This window comes from Hypanus sabinus, chromosome 29 (assembly GCF_030144855.1).
Source record: "Hypanus sabinus isolate sHypSab1 chromosome 29, sHypSab1.hap1, whole genome shotgun sequence".
In the NCBI taxonomy this organism is placed as follows: Eukaryota; Metazoa; Chordata; class Chondrichthyes; order Myliobatiformes; family Dasyatidae; genus Hypanus; species Hypanus sabinus.
Genome location: NC_082734.1, coordinates 15,202,976 through 15,219,755, shown reverse-complemented (window position 1 = coordinate 15,219,755; position 16,780 = coordinate 15,202,976). Strand labels below are relative to the sequence as shown.

The 16,780-nt window shown below is 37.5% G+C and overlaps 1 protein-coding gene across 1 annotated transcript in view; it reads right to left on the bottom strand.

Moving 5' to 3' along the window:
- Positions 1-3,557: 3,557 nt before the first annotated feature.
- LOC132382739 (meiosis inhibitor protein 1-like) overlaps positions 3,558-16,780 on the bottom strand; it is a 184,750-nt gene continuing 171,527 nt past the window's right edge. Inside the window, exons 25-26 of the mRNA XM_059953189.1 lie at positions 9,727-9,834; positions 3,558-3,613 (exon numbers count right to left, since the gene is read on the bottom strand). Of these exons, the coding sequence (XP_059809172.1) occupies positions 3,558-3,613; positions 9,727-9,834 (164 nt within the window). The remainder of the gene's footprint in view (positions 3,614-9,726; positions 9,835-16,780) is intronic.

The following is a 16,780-nucleotide window of genomic DNA, read 5'->3' as shown; positions in this document are numbered from 1 at the left end:
GTGCTGAAGATTTATTTTAATATTTTATTTATGCCTGCTGCCTCTAGAGAATTTCCTGGCATACTCTTTTTTTTGCTTTTAATAACTTTTGAGTTTCTCTTTATGTTGGCTGCTAATTTACTCTAGATGCTATGATACCTTCTAGATCCTCTCTCTGTATTTGGAATGATTCTATATTGTAGCATTATCCTTAAAATATACCTGTTGTTGTCATGTATTAATATTTGTATTATTTCATAACTGAAATTCCTACACCTGTACTTGTGCTTATCCTCAAGCTCTAACCTGAACCTACCTCTTAGACACATTTTGGGTAATCTCTCCTCATACTTCCTTTGGGCCAAGATCTGTTTTACTAGGTTATGCTTTCATAACCACCTTTGGACACATCTCTACTTTAAAGGTGAACTGATATGGCTAGAGTTTGTTTATTTTGCTTGGATTTGCACCATTATCCCAAGAACAACTAGTCTGGATATTATCTAGGGTACTTCATTTTATTAATGAAATAAAGCTATAATAATGACTTTATTTATAAGATTATGAGAGGCATGGATGAAGTAGACAGAGTATCTTTTTTCAAGGGTATGCACTTAAGGAGAGAGGGAGCAATTTCAAAGGAGATGTAATGGCAAGTTTTTTTTTACACAGTGAGTGGTGGGACCCTGGAGTGGTAGAGGCAGATATTTTAGGAACTTTGAGAAGATATTTAGATAGGCACATGAATGTGAGAAAAATGGAAGAATATGGACATTGTGTGGGCAGAGGGGGTTAGTTTAGTTGGCCACTTGATTACTAATTTAATTGGTTTGGTGTAACATTGTGGGTTGAAGGGTCTGTTCCTGTGCTGTAGTTCTACGTAATAGTTTTTTTGTCTATATATTTGTTAAACATGTTGGTTATTCTATTGCATAAAGCATTTTGAAAAATAAAACTTGGTATCTTTACAATATGAATTGCATGTCAAAGAAATTATCTAATATAAATCATAAACTTTAAATTTAAAGGAATATAACCACTAGTTCATAAAAAAGCAAGCTTAAGTTATGCAAATATGGCAAATGCTGTCAGAATATACTTTCAAAATCAGTGAAATCATTAATAAAATAAAAACCAGGAGTCAGGACTTATTTAGAAATTCATATGATTATAGTTGAAAATGAAAGGGTAATAATGAAGACATTTGCAGATGATTCAAAAAATTGCCAGTGGTTGAGATTGAGAAGTTAAGGTTTGGATTATAGCTGTCATCTTTGAGTTTTGAAAGTTTGCCAGAATTCACAAGCCATTACTGAAAGAAATTGAAATATAGATTGAAAATAGCTCTTAAGGAATCTGTATGTAAAATGAATATATCAAACTTTTTTTGAACTTTCATTTCTTGGCGTGTGTAAATGGCATGGTGTCATGTTGCAGAAAATCACGATATGAACCATTTTCTAAGAATGCAACTTCCACCACCGCCCCCCCACCCGCCCCCAGTTACATGGAGGTTGCCTGTACAGGACATCCAAATATCCAGTCAACTAGGCAAAAACTGGCAGTTCAGTGAAGTTAAAGGCAAGGCATTTTGGAGGAGAAACAAAGTAAAGAAAGCATAATAATTGTAAGGCCATTAAGTGGCATAGTGAACAAAATGACCCTGGAGAAAATACCAGAACGATCTTTAATGGTAGTAAGACAGGTCATAGAGTTCAAAAGGTTTAATGTTCAGAGTTATCCCTACACACATTTTGCTAGGCTTGCTATTTACTGGCTAAACATGAGTTATCTTCAAAGCAGTTTATGAATTATGTACTCTACATCTCTTATCATGGCAGCATCCTAGATAAGACCATAAGATAATATTAGAATAAGTGAGATCCCTCATTATTAGTGCCCTAATGCAGTTGTATTTTTCAGTAATATATTCACTTCTTCATGACTTGTTTCTCAAGCTGTTGATAGGTTCCAGAAATCTCTGTTTTGATCAAGGTCACACAACATAGAAACACAAAATCTTAGTATAATTTCTGGAGGAATATGCAACTGCAGATGCTGGAATCTGGAGGAGAAAAACTACTGGAGTGAACTCAGTGGTACAACAAGTATCTGTGGGGGTAGAGGAATTTTTGATGATTCTGCAGCAGTTAATATTCTCTTTCTGCATCCCTATAACAACAGTCACTTCAACCATTATTAGGTACTGCTTATGAGACTGTTAGATCATTGCAAAAAAAATACAGATATATGGGAATTCCAAGAAGACATGAAACAGAAATGCACTTCACCAGTTTGGAGGTCATGATCACCTGGCTCTGCATAACCACCACCACCCCTCCCACTGAAGGCCTAGAGACAGACTGTTCTCTGTTCTTTGTCATCTCTAGCATTCAGTCAGTCAGCAAGGAGGCAATCATTTTGTCATGCAAGAATCTTAGCTGTCGTCTTCATCCACGTCCCCTAAGACAGTAGAGATCTAGGAACCATCTTGTAGCAAGCTCCTGCAGCAAATTGGCTGTACCTTGTTCCAGACTAAAGTCAGTTATTCTCTTGTGCATCTTCCTAGACACATGTCCCTCAAACCTATTCTTCCCTTAGTGTGCTCTGGAATATCATGCTCAATGATATACTGTATTCATCTACCACTATCCCCTATTTTTCCTCATCCTCCACATATGTGTTCAACTCACAATTCTTTGCTACTTAGCAGAAAGATAATAATGCGTCCCTATCCTGTAGACAAGGCTATTTGTGCAAGATCTGATCAATAACACAAATTGCCTTGAACCTTGTGGAGCTTAAAATGTTCTCCCTTAAAAGATGGGCTGTGTATAATATGCCTTTAACATTGCCAAGAACATTAAGTTCATGAACAGGAAACTGAAACAGATTATCCTGGGTTCTGGTGATGTCATTGTCCAGAATGGCAGCCTAAAACAATAGCTCCTCTGGAAAAATGCTTATTTTGTCCCATTAATCTGCCAAATACAAGATCTCTTGAAAATATCTGAACTGATAAGGGAGGCAAGAATGGGGGAAAAAAATGGAGATTTAAAAAAAGGTATCACTGCGGAGCCTGTGGACAAGGGGGGTGCAATGAGCAGCTCTCCTACACGAGCACATGGTAGCAAGGCTGACGCAGGGTCTCGTTCAGGTGAAGCAGTAAATTTAGAAAAAATTCTGGAAGATGTATGGGAAATCCAAGAAGACATGAAACAGCAACTAAATGATATCAAGTCAGATCTCACCAATGTTAATCAAAAAATAGCAGTGGTAGAGATGTGAATTGAAAAGGTAGAAGATCACACTCAAAATGTGCAATGAATGCTAAGTAAGATGATAAAGTGTTAAATCAATAAGAAAATTAACTACTCGACTAATAAGGAAGGTCACAACAGAAGAATATCGGGATATATAATGTTCCCGAAGGAGTGGAGGGGTTATTTGTGGTGGAGTTTGTAGAAAAGTTGCTACAGGACACACTGGAGATTCCCCCGACAACGGAACTTGACTTCGAGAGAGCACACCGCGCACTCGTCCCGAGGCCTTCTGGAGACAGGGAAGATAAGCCACAGTCAATAGTAATCGGATTCCTTCAGTGCAAAACCAAAGCAGAGGTTCTGCGCAAGACCTGGGGAAAGAAGAAGGTATTTTTGAATGAAAAATTAATATATTTTGATCATGATTACCCCCCAGTGGTCCTGCAGTAATGTAAGGAATATTCTGAAGCGAAGCGAATATTAAAGCAAAGAAGGATTAGCTTCCAGACACTGTATCCTGCTAAACTGTGTTTTATGAAGATGGGATGCAGTTGTATTAGACAGTGGAAGGGGCGACTGCAGACATGAAGGACAGAGGGTTGCCCGTCAGCGTGATCAAACCGAGGGAAAGCCTGGCTGAGCAGCTATCCTGCTCTGCTTGGGAAATAGTGAGAGAATAGAGGAAGTAGGGGACGGGAGGAGGGCGAGAGAAGAATATCAGGAAGAGACTGAGTTTTCAGAAGATAGACCTCACCCCCTCCAGAAGAGCCATAAGGTCTGACCAATTTCAAAAGTGTTGATAAGCTAGGCAGAAGCAAAATTAGACGGTGCTATACTTATCTCGAGGAGTACATACTGCAATGTGGATTTTATAATACTCAATTTTTTTATGTATTCATTTCCCCACCTAACTGAGAATATATACATGGGAGGAATATACAGGGAAGTCTTTTCTGTGTAATGGATATAGAGTTTTCACTTACTTTTAGGGTACTGTAGTGGGGGCCCTCAACTCACAGGTAGGAGAGGCTATCCCCCAAGGCTAGACGTATCCTCTAGCTCAACCCAGAGTCATCTACTCGAGACCTCAGCCTTGGAATCACACTTTCATTACCTTTTTTTCCATTTGCGTTTCTTGGTTCTTATTTGTTCAGGGAGTAAATCGATATTCTGCTACTTTCATTGATATACTGACAGATAAATACAAATGGCTAAGGACAAAGTAAAATTAATTTCTTTTAAAGTCAATGGGCTGTTAAATCCAATCAAACACAGTAAAGTTCTATCAAAAATGAAGAAAGAACAAGCCCATGTAGTATTTTTACAGGAAACCCACTTAAGTGAGAATGAGCATGGAAAACTAAAGAGAGTGGGCTTCACTAATTTGCTTTTCTCCTTATATATAGGAGAGCAGTCACTATTCTCATCTCAAGCAAGCCAAATTTTGAAAAAGTATTTGAAATGAGAGATAATGAGGGCAGTTATAGTCTGGTAAGGGGAATGTAGATGGAAATTCAGTTACTCTATTGAATATATATGCACCCCAGGAAGTGATATTAGTTTCTTCCAGAAAATTACTAATATTATAGTAATGGAAACAGAAGGTCTCTTGATATGTAGGGGAGACTTAAATTTCCAATTACAACCAAAGTTAGATTCTTCCAATAGAAAAACCTATGAAACAAAGTCCTTACATAAGAAAGTTAACACACTTTTTGAGGATCTAATTGATATATGGAGGGACCTTTTCTCAGACAGAAGGGATTACACTCATTATCCTGCCCCCCATTCTTTATATACAAGGATAGACTATTTCTTTTTTTTGTAATTTATTTTTTTATTGTTCATCATCAAACAAGCATTTCCATAAGATGTATTTCAATTATTGTACATATATATCATATAGTCATATATGCCACAAATTTCCACATAATATTTATCTGAGGTATACACATATAGAAAAGAGAGGAAAGAAAGAACAAGTGAAAGGAGGAAACTATGTACAAGTACAGAGTGACTTTTTTTATAACATATTCATTGATTTGTGAGAATAACATCAGACCTATGAGATATGTAGTTAAACAATTTTTCCCAGTATGAATCAAATTGTTCCAACTTATGATTAACAGATGCTGTTATCTTCTCCATTTTGTAAATGTCCATTGTAATTTCCATCCATGCATTTGAGGTTGGAGTCTCCTGTGATAACCATTTCCTAGTTAAGAGTCTTTTTACCAGCCACCAGCAGTATATTCATTAAATATTTATCTCTTTTCAATCATTCTTGAGGTATATACCCAAAATATATGGTCTTACTTTCTAACAGTATTTCACATTTAAATATGTCTTGTTAAGGCATTGTGTATCCCAATCCAACAGTCTTTGATAAAAGAATAGAATATTTCATGACATTTGGAAAAGATAAAGACAAAATAAACACCTGTGGAATTGGGACAATAGATGTAAGTGACCATGCACCCTATATATTTATCTGTTGATTTTGACCTACAACCAAAGAATACTATTTGGAAACCAAATTCAAGTCTACTCAATGATCTGTACTTTAAGGAACAAATTAAAAAAGAAGTTGGTCTCTACTTAGAATTTAATGATAATGGAGAGGTTTTACCTCCCATTTTATGAGATTCTCTGAAGGCTGTCTTAAGAGGGAAAATTATAGAGATATCTTCATTTAAGAAAAAAATAAGGAATAAAACATTAGAGGAATTACAAAATAAGCTGAATGAACTAGAAAAAAAAATACAAATTGAGTTTGGCACAGGATACATTAGAGGAAATTTAAAAAATTAGGAATGAAATTAAGTTTGACCTCACAAGAAATCAGGAAGAATTTAATTTTTCTGAAACAGAGACACTATGAAAGTGGTTCTAAATATATGAAAATACTGGTGTGGAAACGGAAAATAAAAACAAACCGAAAATACAATTCATAGAATTAGAGATCCAAGAACACAAGTGATTTTTAAAAAAAAGCTAAGTGAAATTCAAGAAGCTTTTGAAGTGTTTTACAAAGCTCTATATTCCTAAGTTCCAGGGAAAGCATAAACCAAATTGACACCTTCTTGAATTCTCTAGAGTTACCCACTTTAAGTAAAGAACAAAACAGAGCGATGACTGCTGACATAACTGAAGCTGAACTAAAAACTGCAATTAGTAGGCTTAGTAGGATCAGATGGGTATACAGCAGAGTGGTATAAAGAATTTAAAAATGAGTTAATTCCTGTCTTACTCCCCACACTGAACTGGGCTCTAAAAAAGGCACAAATGTCACCCAGTTGGAAGGAAGCGATAATCTCAGCTATACCAAAAGAAGGCAAGGATAAAATGGAATATGTGTCATTTAGACCAATACCTGTTCTAAACGTAGAATATAGATTATTTACCTCCATCATGGCCAATCGATTAGAGGAGTTTCTACCCACACTGATACATAATGATCAGACAAGTTTTATACAACAACACCAAACACAAGACAATATATGAAGGATACTTCGCATTAGGGATCATATACAAAAAAAAATTTGAAGCAATAGTGATTAGCGTGGACGCTGAAAAGGCATTTGATTTGGTTAATTGGAATTTTCTTCACAGAGTTTTACATAGATTTGGTTTACATGACACAATTATTAAAACTATACAGACACTATATGACAACCCTACTGCTAGGATTAAAATCAATGGATATTTATCAAATAGTCTTACCCTAGAAAGGGGCACGACACAGTGTTGTGCACGATCATCGCTACTCTTTGCATTATATCTGGAACCATTAGCTCAATACATCAGACAAAATAAAGATATCAGGGGAATTACTATTAAAGAGACAGAGCTTAAATTGGCTGTAACGCAGATGACATTTTGATCTATCCAGGGCAACCAACAGCTTTTCCTAAATTGATGCAATCCTTTGAACAATATGGTCAATTATCAGGATACAAGATCAACATACAAAAAACCCAATTACTTTCATATAACTATAGCCTTTGAACAATATGGTCAATTATCAGGATACAAAATCAACATACAAAAAACCCAATTACTTTCATATAACTATAGCCTTTGAACAATATGGTCAATTATCAGGATACAAGATCAACATAGATAAAACCCAATTATTTTCATTTAACTATAGCCCACCAAGAGAAATTGAAAGTAGATATCCCAGGGCATGGCAAACAGAGTCTTTCAAATATTTGGGCATCATTATGCCAAAAGATTTGGCAAAATTATCAGAATGCAATTATCCACCTATTAAGGAAGATACAACAAGATGGAACCTAATTCATTTTTTTAGTCTCAGTTCAAGGACTGAATCTATTAAAATGAGTATATTGCCCAGACTATTGTATCTCTTTCAGACCCTACCAATAGAGATTAACCAAAATCAATTCAATGAATGGAACAAAATGTTTTCAAGATATATACTGCAAGGTAAAAGGCCTAGAGTTCCTCTCAAAACTTTGCAATTAGCAAAGGAAAAGGGGAGATGGGGCCTACCTTCTCTTAGAGATTATTATTTTGTGGTGCAACCCATCATATGATGCTCAATAGAAAAATATTGAAGAGAGGATACTTTCTATCCCTATACAGGCAATTTTGGCTGGCAACAACCTACAATGTTACATAAATACTACTGATAACCCATGGGTGAAATGGATGCTTAAAATATGGAAAATTATCATAAAAGAATAAAAACTAGAGGGAGATATTGCAATTCTTAAATGGTGTGCATATGACTCGGATTTTACGCCAAATAAACTGGATGCTAGATTTAAGGACTGGACAGCTAAAGGAGTAACAGTTCTTTGCAATATAATGAAAGAAGGAACACTGTTCAGTTTTGAAATGCGTAAAGAGAAACACATTAGAAAAACAAGACTTTTATTGGTATTTGCAGATACGACAGAATGTTAATAGAAGGGTTAAAAGGTAAACAAGGCAAGTACGTTTGATAGAGCTAGTTAAAAAAGCATACAATTCAGATAATAGTAGTAGAATCATTTCAAGCATGTATAAGGGTTTGTCAAATCTTAAAACACGTTCGACTTCATACATTAAAACAAAATGGGAGAAGGAAGGAGGGATAATTGTATCTGAGGAAGAATGGACAATAATATGGAGGTATCAATGGAAGTATACCAGTTCACAGAAATAGAGGGAGTTTGGATGGAAAGAATTGATAAGATATTTTATTACACCCCCTTGGAAATCCCATTATTATAGTAACCTCCCTGTTTGCTGCAGAAATTGTGGAAATCAAATGCAAACCATTATCATATTTTCTGGGTTTGCCCCATTATCAAAGATTATTGGAGTGGGATACACAATGCCCTACAAGACATTTTAAAATGTGAAATACCCTTAGAAAGTAAGACCATATGTTTTGGGTATATACCTCAAGAATGGTTGAAAAGAGATAAATATTTGATGAATATATTGCTGGTGGCTGATAGAAAGACTCTTACCAGGAGATGGTTATCACAGGAGAGCCCGGCTTTAAACGCATGGATGGAGATTACAATGGGCAATTACAAAATGGAGAGGATAACAGTATCTATTAATTATAAGTTGGAGCAATTTGACTCATACTGGGAAAATTGGTTTAACTACATAACACCTCATAGGCCTATCCTCACAAATCAATGAATATGTTGTAAACAAAAAAATCACTCCATACTTGTACATAGTTTTCTCCTTTTCCTTCTGAAATACATCTTATGGAAATGTTTGTTTGATGAACTTCAATAAAAATAAATTACAAAAAAAAGTAACAGATTATACTATAAACACTAGTAGATCAGGCAGCATCTGTGAAAAGAGAAACAAGAATTGTTAAAGGTCGAAGGCCTTTCATCAGCTCAAGACCTTTCCTTACTAGACTTTTTAAAAACGTGGCCTTTAGATTATTTTACCTCTCTTCCTTTTAAAATGTAACATTACTCCGTGTAAACTTCATCTAACACACTTGTCCATTCCACTGACCTGCCCATGGTACTCAGAAGTCTATGTCTAAACATTATTGTACTTCCAAGATTTGGTATCATCTTTGATGAAACTGTGTGGGTCTGTTCATCCATATTCCCACATATAAACAAAGCTGTAGTTCCTTTGCTGATCCCTGAGTAACACTCCAGCCTATAATGTTCACTCTGCTGTCTTTTAAACTGTCCCTAAGCCAATATTGTTTGCTTACTGAGCTTATCTTTTTTAATTCCATGGATTTTGATTGTTCTATCTCACTTAGCATATGGAACTGATCAATGAGCTGATGTTTGCTCGTTTTAAGTGCAGGGCCAAATTGAAAAGGTCAGAGTATCAGGGTCAGAAGTGAGGCATGGGCTGGTGTTCAGCTCGCTGCTTGGCAAGGTTTACTTGTCACTGCACTGAATTGAGGTTGTGGCCTCAACTAATAGGCTCTTGGACTGGCTGCAGTAATGAACTCCCTTTGTGGTTGTGGACTCACATTTGAGAACTTTAGCTCTGAGTGCTACTGTTGTTTTATTGTTTATATGATTTATTCTTTTTTTCAGTCTTAAATGGGTTCTATCGGGTTTCTTTGTTTTGTGGCTGCCTATAAGAAGATGAAATTCAAGTTTATACATAGTGTGCATACTTTAATAATAAATTGTCTTTGAACATTGTCAAGCATCATTTTAAGGGTCATATTTGCATGATCAGCTGATTTTCCTTATTAGTGCTTTTTGCCCACCTCATCAAAAAAATTTAATTTGCTTTTAACAAAATCTGCTGAACTTCCCTTATGAATCTCTACTTGGTCAAATAATGTGCTGGATTATTGTTTTTGGAAATTCCACCATGAAATATCATTGTTTCTTGGGCTACATCCACACTACGCCGGATAAATCTGTAACCGAAGCTTTTTCTCTTCGTTTTTACCCTCCGTCCACACTAAAACGGTGTTTTCATCCCCCAAAACTGAAGCTTTTCAGAAACACTTACCGGGGGGTGGGGGGTATTTTTGAAAATGCTGCTTGGGCAGATCAGTGTGGACGGGGTAACCAGAGACTTTTGAAAACGCTATCAGACGGCAGCGTGCAATTCCATTGTTTTCTTGAACGCAACCTAACAATTTCAGAACAGATGGCAGAGACTGAAGCCAGAAGAGTTAGAAATGTACTCACCAAATACTTTAACCCATAACTTACTGAATAAATAAGTATACTCACTTTGCCCTGTTTTCTGTCCTTGCTTGTATGAAGGTGGTTTACCTATTTATGCAAGTACTTCTCTGATAATAGATGTGTAACAGCCTAATGTAACATTGTATGGAAATACAAGATAACACTGATGCAGACATGTTTTATACATTTAACAAGGTGCTTTATTAATGCAACAGAGTTGGTCAGTTTTTCAATGTTCGTCGTAGGCCAGGTCATACCGTCTGTGAACTCCCTGTTGGTTGCCACCGTACGCTCCAGTATTTGTTTTTTTTTAAGTTCTCCTGCGCGAAAGCCAACAGCTATCCATCGTTTTAAGTTTTTCTAGTCTGTCACTACACAAACGTGCACTTTTACGGTGAGATTCAATGTCAAATATGTTGCTTGTTTTCGGTAGATGTGTCCTGCGCATGCACAGGAGGAGGAGATTCGCCGAAATCTCTGTTTCAGTGTGGATAGAGATATTTTCAAAAACACATAGTGTGGACGCCTATCGATTTTACGCGAAACCGGTGTTTTCAAAATTATCCGGTCTAGTGTGGATGTAGCCTTGGATTATCCTTATCTTCTTTTCAGACTTGGGTGTTAAATGCTTACAATTGTTCTAACACTTGTTCATTAGCATTTTATAGGTTATTCAGTATCTATCTGAATAACATCTTTGTGTACTAAGACTCACAAGTGGAGAAAAATGTTATGAGTGCATTAGGAAGTTGAGTACAATCTATTGATTTGCAGGACACAAATGAATTTCATATGTGGGATGGCACTTGCATGCAAATAGCTCCTTGCATAACCTTTGGGCATACCAAAGCATTTTACAACCAAAGAAACACTTCTGCTGTCACTGTTGCAACATATGAAACATGGCAGAGAATTTTTACAGATTAAATTACAATTGTTGTACAATGTGATAATGATCTGGTAATTTGTACTAAGGTAGCAAATGTGATGTTGATGAAGAATAAATATCATCTGGGATACTGGCACTAATTCAACTGTTTTTTTTAATGAAATAGCATTGGATAATCCAGTCCACTGAAGACAGCACAAACATTACCTGAATGTTTCCTAGGTAAGGAGAAACTTTTGAAAATGAACTCCTAAATTGTCTAGCTTCACCAATCTCAGATTTACTCTGAGTCAAATATCAAATCCCAAATAAATAAAGACATATCACACTGGATAAAGATTGTATTCGTTCACTGAGGTGCAGAAACAGAATCTCTGCTTATTATAGACTGTGATAGGACTTACAGGTCCTGCCATCATCTCTGATGCATTCCACAGAATGCTCCTTCTATGCTTTTAAGCCTACTCATTACTCAATAACATGATCAAAAGGTTATTCATATTTTGTCACAAACTGGACATGTATAAAATATTCTTGAGAATATATAAGATTAACAATTAATTATACCGTGATATAGGAGCTTGAAGTCAGTACTAGTCATTTCCTTGTGATCTTCAATTTTTATCTGTACCAGTGAAAGGAGATCCAATACCAAAGATAGGTTCCTCTTTCCTGATAAATTTAAAAAAGGTGATTAGAACATGATGATTCTCATAATTTGATGATTCTTATACAGTACAATGTGATGAGTATGAAATAAATGACTCTAATGGAAAAAAAAGGTTAAAAAATGTGATTACTAAACGTGATCTACAACTCCTGGTACAGAAATGTTTTGGGCAAATTCCAGTGTGTCTTACAATGCAACATATAAATTACATCACATTTGTGATGTTCTATCTGTCTAGAGGGTTTAGGCTAGGTTTGGTATTAGTAAAAGGATCTACATTATCCTAGCTGTATTTGGAGAATTCCATATTCAGGTAGGCCCTGGAACATTCAAGAATGATTTCAATTTCATATGTGTACCAATGAGACAGTCCTCTTTCTTCTTTGTACAACTTCTAATGTCATTAATTTGCTCGAGGTATGTGATGCAAGTGCCCATCACCCAATGACAATCTTAAGGTAAATCTATCTCAATGGAAGATCACACAATAAAGTTTGAAATGTCTTTCTTTTAAGACCATAAGATATAGGAACAGCATTAGGCTATTTGGCACCTCAAATATGCTCCACCATTTCATCATGGTTGATCCAATTTCCTTCTCAGAGCCAATCTCCTGCCTTAACCCAAATCCCTGCATGCCATGACCAATCAAGGATCTATCAATCTCTGCCATAAATATGGACTTGGCCTCCACAGTAGTCTGTGGCAAAGAATTCCACACATTCACCACTCTCTGGTTAAAGAAATTCCTCATCTCTGTTCTGAGAGGATGCCCCTCTATTCTAAGGCTGCGTCCTCTGGTCTTAAAACACTCCCACAACAGATAACACCGTCTCCACATCCACTCTATCAAGGCCTTTCACCAATTGATAGGTTTCAATGAAGTCACCTCTCATTCTTTTGAATTCTAGTGAATACAGGTCCAGAACCATCATACGCTCTTCATATGACAAGCCATCCAATCCTGGATTTTCATGAACCTCCTTTGAAATCTCTTCAGTTTCAGCACATCCTTTCTAAGATAAGGAGCCCAACACTGTTCATAAATCTCCAAGTGAGGCCTCACTAGTGCTTTATAAAGTCTCAACATTACAACCTTGCTTTTATATTCTAGTCCTCTTGAATAGAATGCTAACATCGCATTTGCCTTCCTCACCACAGACTCAACCTGCAAATTAACCTTAAGGGAATCCTGCACAAGGACTCCAAAGTTCCTTTGTGCCACAGATTTTTGTGTTTTCTCTCCACTTAGAAAATGTCAACCCTTTCATTCCTTCTACCAAAGTGCATGACCATACACTTCCCGCCACTGTATCCCATTTGCTACTACTTTGCCCATTCTCCTAATTTGTCCAAGTCCTTTTGTAGCCTCTTTACTTCCTCAAAACAACCTGCCCCTCCACATATCTACATATTGCCTACCAACTTTGCAACAAAGCCATCAATTCCATCATCCAAATCGTTGACATATAACGTATAAAGGATCAGTCCCACCACAGACCTCTGTGGAACTCCACTAGTCACTGGCAGCCAAACAGAAAATGCTCCCTTTATTCCCACTCAATCAGCCATTACTTTATCCATGATAGAATCCTTTCTGAGTTACCATGGGCTCTTAGCTTGTTAAGCAGCCTCATGTGTGGCACCTTGTGAAAGTCCACGTACATAACATCAACCAATTTTTCTTTGTCTATCCTGCTTGTTATTTCTTCAAAGAATTCCAATTAATTTGTCAGGCAAGATTTTTCCTTGAAGAAACCATGCTCTCTACAGCCCATTTTATCATGTGCTTCCAAGTACCCTGAAACCTCATACTATATAATCGACTCCAACATCCTCCCAACCACTGAGATCAGACTAACTGGCCTATAGTTCCATTTATTCTCCCTCTCTCCCTTCTTAAAATGTGGAGTGACATTTGCAATTTTCCAGTTTTCCAGCCACCACTTTCAGAACACTGGGGTGTACACCGTCTGATCCAGGAGACTTAACTACCTTCAGAACTTTCAGTTTTCTAAGAACCTTCTCTCTAGTTATGGTAACCACACACTTCATGACCCCTGACACCAGGAATTTCCACCATACTGCCAGTGTCTTCCACACTGAAGACTGATGCAAAATATTTATTCAGTTTGTCCGCCACTTCCTTGTCCCAATTACTACCTCTCCAGTGGCCCAATATCCTCTCGTGCCTCTCTTTTACACCTTATGTGTCTGAAGAAACTTTTGGTATGCTCTTTAATATATTGGCTTTCTTACATTCATATTCCATCTTTACCTTCTTAATGACTTTCTTTAATTGCCTTCTCAATCCTGTAACTTCCCACTAAGAGTTTCTCTATTATATCCCCTCTCTTTGGCTTTTATGTTAGCCATGGATGTACCATTGTGCCCTTTGGCACAATTCTTCCTCTTTGGGATGCATATATCCTGTGTCTTCCAAATTGCTTCCAGAAATTACAGCCATTGCTGCTCTGCCACCATCCCTGCCAGTGTTGCTTTCCAATCATTTCTGACCAACTCCTCTCTCATGCCTCTGTAATTCCCTTTACTCCACTATAATACTGATACATCTGATTATAGCTTCTCCTTCTCATAGCTCAGGGTGAATTTGATCATATTATGATCACTTTCTCCAGAAGGTTCATTTTCCTTAAGATACCTAATCGATTCCAGTTGCTTACTCAACACCAATCCAGAATAGCTGATCCCCTAGTGGACTCAATCATGAGCTGCTCTAAAAAGCCATCTTGTAGGCATTTTAGAAATTCTCCGTGTTGAGACTTGACCAAAGGAGAGCAACATCAACACTCCCTGCTTGCCATTGCCCTGGTTTGGGGAAAGAAGAAAATGGTTTGGACTGATACTGTTAAGGAATGGTATTTATTATTAAGCTACTACTGCCAAGCTGCTGTATCAGTGAAACCTTTAGTTTGAAAGTTCTAAATAATGTTCCTGTTGGCCCAGCGTTTATTGTTTTTCCTTTATTTCTGCACAGTTTCTATTAAAAGTCAGTGAACTGTTGATGGTCTTCAGTGTCTCTCTTGCTCTCTCTCAGCAGTTGGGCCATAATTGCACATTCCTGTCATTCAGGTGCAATGATAGTCCAGTCCATCAATTCAAAGCAGTCCTGTAAATGCTCCTCTAACTCCCTTGACCATACCTTCGCCATCCTCATCACTGGTGCTGCAGCCCTCCGTCTGCTTATATGCCAGGAGTAGAAATGCAGTCAGCTGAAGTGTAGTCATGGGATGGCACAATAATCATTCCTGCTGGTGGTGTAACAGTGATAGAATGTATTGGTTCTTCAGGTTCCACAATAGATTTCTTCAAGCTAACCTGACTGAAGTCCCCAGCAATGACTGGAAAGGCTTTAGGATGTGCAGTCTTATGACTTCTGATCACAGTGCTCAGCTCCTTCAGTGCAGCTTGATATTTCCCTTAGTAGTGGATCCAAGATGACAGCAGAGGACTGCTTCAGCACGTAGAACAGATAACACTGGACCACCAGATGTTCCAGGTCAGGGGAGCTGAACTGAGACAGAAATGCTACATCTGTGCACAATGAGTTAATCATGAAGCAAAAGCCTCTGCCTTTACCTTTGCCTGCTACTTCCATCCAGTCCATTCAGTGGGTGGTGAAGCCCTCAAACTTATGTTCAGAGTGCAGGATTTCAGCCATGTCATTTTTTTTTATTCATCAAGCTCTGGGATGTCAAAACAGACTAATGTTTTCTGACCAGTTTTAATTCAGTATTTCATTCACTTCATTGGAATTCCAGAAGGGAAATGAGAGTAACTGTCCTTGACATCAAGGCAGCATTTAATTGAGCATGCATCAAAGAGCCCTGGCAAAGCTGGAATCAATGGGAATTGAGGGCAAAATCTCTGCTGGTTAGAATCATACCTAGCACAAAGGAAGATGGTTGTGGTAGTTGGAGGCCAATCATCTCAGCCACAGGATACCTCTGCAGGAGTTCCTCAGGGAGGTATCCTACCTAGGCTCAGCCATCTTCAGCTGCTTCATCAACGAATTTCCTTCAGTCATAAGGTCAGAAGTGGGATGTTTGACTGATGTTCTGCACCATTTGCAACTTCTCAGATAAAGAAACGGCCCAAACCAAGTGCAGCAAAACCTGGATAACATCCAGACTTGGCCTGATAGGTACCAAGTAACATTCACACCACAAAGTGTCAGGTAATGATGACTCCAACAAGAGAAAACTCAACTACCATTCCCTGAAATTCAATGACTTTACTCTCTCTGAAGTCCCCTTATTGAAATGCTGAGGATTACCATTGAGTAGACACTAGAGTAGCCATATATACAATTGGGCTACAAGCGTAGGTCAGAAGCTACGAATTCTGTGGCAAGTCACTCACCTCCTAACTGCTTCGGCTTGAGTAAGCATTCAGCACAGACTAGGAGAGCCGAGATAGCCTGTTTCTGAGCTGTAATTGTTATATTATATATGAGTGCTTAAAGTCTGTCCGCCATCCACAAGGCTCAAGTCTAGTGTGTGCTGAAATACTTTCCAGCTGCAAGAATTGAAGGTTTCAACAACACTCAAATAAAATCAACACCATACAGAACAAAACAGTCTGCTTAATAGGCATCTCAGCCACATTCATTAACTCACTCTAACATTGATATGCAGTAGCAGCAATTTTAACCATCTACTTGATCCACTGCATAAACACACTAGAACTCCTTATACAGGATTATCTAAGCCCATGGCCTCATTAAGCAAGAAGGACACAGGAAACAAAAACAATGGAACTTTACCATCCTGACTTGAAAATACTGTATATCAGC